Source organism: Penaeus monodon, chromosome 36, assembly GCF_015228065.2.
Source record: "Penaeus monodon isolate SGIC_2016 chromosome 36, NSTDA_Pmon_1, whole genome shotgun sequence".
In the NCBI taxonomy this organism is placed as follows: domain Eukaryota; kingdom Metazoa; phylum Arthropoda; class Malacostraca; order Decapoda; family Penaeidae; genus Penaeus; species Penaeus monodon.
The window spans coordinates 25,821,635-25,827,191 of record NC_051421.1 but is presented as its reverse complement, the minus strand read 5'-3'; the positions used below and the strand labels follow the sequence as shown (position 1 = coordinate 25,827,191).

Genomic DNA, 5,557 nt, shown 5'->3' with positions numbered 1-5,557 from the left:
TAGGTGTGGGGGGGTTGGGGGTGTTGTGTGGGCGTGCTTTGGGGGGGGTGTTGGGTGTTTTGGTGGGGGTGTTATGGTTATTGGGGAAAAAGGGTGGTTTACCGTGCAAAAGGAAAAAAATTTTTAAATTTTGGAAAGGTTTAAAAGTTTTTTTAAAATCTGTTGTTTAAATTTTACCCCCGCAAAATTAGCGCCGTTTTTATCTTGGATTTTTCTTACTTGGGGAAAAAGGGGAAGGATCAAAGAAAGTAGAAAAAAATCGTGATAATTTAAGAGAGGTTGGGTGCACTCCGTCTCACTAAAAAAAATAAACTTAATATTTGGTTTTTTGGGGGGTTTGGTCAGTTACACGGAGCTACTTGTCCATAAAAACCCTTCAGCAGATAAAGACCGGAAACTTCTTTTCTCCTCATTTTTTACCTTTTCTTTTCTTTTGTGAGATGCTATCGGGACATAGAATGTCGGTTTGATTTTCTTCCAAATGGTTATGACTGCTTTTGCCTTTCTCGCTTTCACCCCCTCTTTCTCTCATTTTCTCTGTCCGTCTCTCTCTCTCCCTCTCTCTTTTCTCTCTCTCTCTCTCTCTTCCCCTCTCTCTCTCTCTCTTCTCTCTTTTCTCTCTCCCCACAACACACACACACACAACAAAAACACACACACACCCAAAACACCCTTCACTCTTCCTCCTCCCTTCTTTCTTTTTCCCCTCCCCCCACTTTTATCACTCTCCCCTACTCCCCCTTCCCCCGGTTTCGCCTCTCTTGCTCTCGCTCCACACTCTTGATCTCGCTTCTCTTGCTCATGTCACTTCTTTTGGGGAAAGAAGTGAAAAAGCCATTTTTTACGCCCAATTTAGCATTTTAGCTTTTAATGGTTAACGCAAAGTGTCGCATTTGGGGGGTCCTTACTTTTAGACAATCCCCTTTATAGAAAGGGGTGTCCTTGTCGAAAAAAATGTGAGGACAAGCTTTGCCCCTACAGCAAATTCCTTTTCTCCCGCAGCGACGGGCCCAAAAGGGAAAGGCATAGACCCATACGGTTTTGGGACCAGCGGTGTCGAGAAATTGCCGATCGAGGTGGAAGCGACTGAAAAATGCCCTTTGGGACTCGGGGGTTGACTCCTGAAACCTTTTTTTCATAGATGCCGCAAGGGAGTGGATTTTTTGTTAAAGGGGGAACTCACAAAACATTTACCCTACCCAATCTAAACTACAAGGCAGCTTTACTTTTCATAGGTGAGTTCCCAAAACTTTGACCATACACAGGCTACCCAATAAGCTAAACCGTGGTGTGTGTGTGTGTGTGTTTGGTGTGGTGTGTGTTGTGTGTGGTGTTGGTTGTGTGTGTGTGTTGTGTGTGTTTGTTTGTTTTTTTGGTGTTGTGTGGGTGGTGTGTGTGGGTGTGTTTTTGGTGTTGGTGGGTGTGTGTGTGGTGTGGTGCATTTTTTACACAAACATGCCGTGTGCGCAAAGTATATATATTATTATATATTAATTTAAATATATTACATATATATATATGCGAGTATCTGGCAGTTGAGTAGAGAGGTTCCGTGGGAGGCAGTGATAATAATGCTAAAATTTCGAGTGAGAAGGTCTCACAGTCTAAATTCAATATGGACCATTACATACTTGGGCCTTTATACCCGGTGCTTCGAAGTGTCAACTAGAATGTTTTCTATTTCGTGTTAAAAAGTCATGTCCCAATGTCCACTGAGGTGCCACTAGATAGGGAATTATGATAAAAAAAAAAAAATCCTTCCACAAACCCGGAAAGAATACCAAAAAATTCAAATCATTAGGAAAATGACAAGGGCCCCACCTGTTCCGAGAAGCTTAAAGCAGTTTTTCCCTATGCAGATTTGCTAAGGACAAGCCAAACCGCCAGCATGAAATACAGTTATTCACAAAACCAAATTTTGGTTAAACAAGGTTACCTAAAACGACAACTAATTCAGCCATGAACAGAAGATCCGCCAGCTGAAACTAGGCATCCAAGCGTAATTTAAGTGATGCACCTCAGTCAAGTGCTAGACACTGACCCGACCCGTGGCCGTGGTCGGCGAGGGCGCAGGCGGTTTGGTCGAACTGAAGGAATTGCGAACTCTCAAAAAAATTTCCCGATACAAATCACTTTCTATCCTCTAACGATCCAACATCTAAATCCCCTCTCCCAATACCCACCTCCGTTCATCCCTTCCACTGCAAGCCTACAAATTTAGCACATTATTTAAAGATGGTTTCTTATAATGAGTGCATTATGTGAGCTCATGAGACGTGTTCAAGCGTTTGTGATGATTGTGAGTGCGTATGACGCGCAGGTGTATGCATGTGTATATGTACGTGTCCAGTGGGGGTTTTTACAAGAAAACAATTATTGTAATTGTTTTTGTTGTATGTTTATATATTATTGTGTGTATGTGTTGTGGAGGTATATTAGGGGGTTTTGCATATGTATGTTAAGTAGGTTGAGTGTATATATGATATTTAAAGGTATAAGTATATGGTGTGTACGTATATATATATGTATATGTATGCATGTATGTATGTGTATGCATGTATGTGTATGTATATATGTATATGTGTATATATATATGTGCATGTACAGGTATATACATATATATGTGGGTGAGCTCTAATGTGTACTCATAAACGTATGTGCGTATACACGTGTGCATCAGCATACGTATAGCTATATTAGTATGTGTATGTATAATAAGTGTACAGTATGGGGTGCGTATACACATATGTATGTTCATGTGATGCGTGCATACGTCTATACACGGGTATGCGTGTGCATGTGTGCAGTTGTGTACAATGTAGGAGTGTGTATGTACATCATATGCATGGGAACATATGTAAAGGTGTATGCTTGCGTGTGCATGTGCACGAAAATAAACATATGCTTGGTACTTGGGGTATTTGCAGGTGAACAACTGTGTCGGCACTGGGCGTACATGCGCATAAATAAAATCAGTGTATAAAATATAATCGCCATATATACACTTCTGATAGTCAAGCCCATGCTCATGGGAGTATACCCTGGCATAGTGAGCAGGCCGTGCGTGGCTGCACATAAGTCCACACTAGACAGGGCCAACCTGCTGGAGAGGCTTATCAGTGGCATCCCGGCTAAACTAATACTACCCTTCCACCAAGATAAAACCTAAGCCAAATAGGTGGGAGGTTTACTCGGCTGCCTACCTCTCAAAAAAAAAAAAATGACCCGCACAAACAAAGCAATAGTCCTCAATTACCGGAGGCGAAGGAACCCCTGGTTACGGCGGCGATCAGGATCGCTCTGGAGCAGAATCCCCGGTTAACAACAAGCCCCACCATGTTGATGAACCTTTGCACATATTTAAAATAAGGGCAATGAGAACTGAATCCGACTTACTGCATTACTTGAGGAAAAAGGAAAAACCGAGTAGGGAATCAAGAAAGGTCTAGGAAGGAGGGGACAAATGCTAATAAATTTTTGCGGGGGCTAAATCACTAAAAATTTTAAACATTTTCAAAATAAGACCAGGGGGGAAGGGCTGGAAGTCCCCATTTGAAAAAAAAACAAAATTGATTTCAAAATTTAAAAATAGCGCGATTGTAAAAAATGGGAATTTATTAATAAAAAAGTTGGCAGGACCATGAAGGTCGAGGCCAATTACATCTTGGGGGAAAGGAAAAAAAATATACAAAACCGCAACCAAATTTAGCCAATTTGAATACCGAGCGACGAATTAAAAACATTAATACCAAAAAAACAGTATCACTTCTCGCACGACGAAGTCCAACTTGATCAAAAAACAAACGGTCAAACTAATAAGGAACTGCACAAAAGTAGGCGGAAAAAAGTAAAGAAAACCTCCAGCAAGTTCTCGGTGAAACTAAGAGCTTATGCAAAAACGTAGTTCATGAAAGTATCATCAAACAGAAAAAAATAGAATTAATGAATAAAAAAAGATAAAAACAAAAAAAAAGGGAAATTTGTACGGAAATTAAATACTCAAAAAAATAAAGAAATGATCTCAGGTACTAGCATGAAAACATTTAAAAAGGAGATCGAAAGGGAATAATTATTTTTGAAAACAAAGAACCGATGGAGAAGGACAGTAAAAAAAAACAAATCTAAGAGTAGTGGAAGATTTTTTACAGGAACTATAAAACAACCCAATTTTTTTTTAAAAAAGCCTTATAAACGGAAGCTCCGTAACCCGGAAAAAACCCCAAAATTTATTTTGAACATAAAAAAAGGGGGATAAAAGGATCTAAAAAAAAATCCGACCAATAAGCCCCCTTTCATGCTTACAAACATTCACAAAGGTCATCAAAAATCGCATTCTGACAGTAGGTTTTAACCAGATAGAGAAAAGGCAAAAGGGTTTCGCAGGAATTCCCAACAACAGGCCCCATCCACACAAAACACCCAACAAGAGGAAAAATAAAAGATAATTTAACCCTTGTGTATGGCTTCATTGATTTCAAAAAAGGGATTTGACTCTGTACAAATATCACAGTATAAAGCTATCCGAAGACAGGGAAGAGGGGTCTATTGTAAAAAACTGGGAAAAATATACGAAATGGGACCCGCAACCCAAGCTCACACGGAAAAAGACAAATACCAATTTAAAAAGGTTTGAAAGGTATAGATCTCACCCCAAAAATGTTACACTTTTCTTGAGGGAAAAATTTTAAAAAACTGGAATGGAAACAAAGGGTATCAAAAAAGGAGACAAAAACCAAACAAATTTCATTTCGATTAATTTTTTCGTAAGTGAAAACTGCAAATGAAAGCAGCACTAAGAAAATGATCTGAATAGAGAAATCTGAATATCAGACTAGAAGAACAAGGAAAAAGACTTAGCATTTTCATGTCAACTAGCAGAGTTTCAATTCGAACAGGATACGTGTACAAGGCGAAGCGCTAGAAGAAGTGGACAAGTATATATAACTAGAGCAACTCGTACAGACAACAACCCATGTAGCGAAGAGGAAATGAAGCCTTCATGCAGACACAGTACACCTAAGAGGTCCTTGCCATATATTTAAAAACAAAAATCTTTGACCAATGTGTCCTACCAGTTATGAGGGATAGAAAGGATGATGCTCGGAATTGACCTAAAAGATCGGATGAGGGCGACGTGGATCAGGTAACAGACAAAGGTGGAAGATATACTTGGGAGCATCAAAAAGAAAAAAACTGGCAATAGGCAGGTCATACACATCGGAGACAGGATGACAGATGGACAAAGAAAATATACAGACTGTATGATAATATAAAGAGCCAAGGACCAGAAATAGTGAAAAGATAGCGTGACGAAATAACGAAATTTGGTGGCCGAGACTGGAATAAACAGAAAAACCAAACAAAGACAAAGTGGAAACGCTTGCTCAGGCTGATGATGATGAGATATATGAGGTGTTTGTGATAGATATCTAGTATATATTATATATATATATATATATATATTATAGATATATATATATATATAATTATGAGAGATTATAAAGAATAAATCAACATAGAAATAGATCGAATATAGATATATATAGAGATATAGATA

At 39.0% G+C, this 5,557-nt stretch overlaps 1 protein-coding gene across 1 annotated transcript in view; it reads right to left on the bottom strand.

Annotated features, from left to right (window-relative positions):
• LOC119595603 (chondroitin proteoglycan 1-like) overlaps positions 1-3,338 on the bottom strand; it is an 11,371-nt gene extending 8,033 nt beyond the window's left edge. The window contains exons 1-2 of the mRNA XM_037944713.1: positions 3,257-3,338; positions 980-1,086 (exon numbers count right to left, since the gene is read on the bottom strand). Of these exons, the coding sequence (XP_037800641.1) occupies positions 980-1,086; positions 3,257-3,338 (189 nt within the window). The remainder of the gene's footprint in view (positions 1-979; positions 1,087-3,256) is intronic.
• Between the last annotated feature and the right edge of the window lie 2,219 nt (positions 3,339-5,557).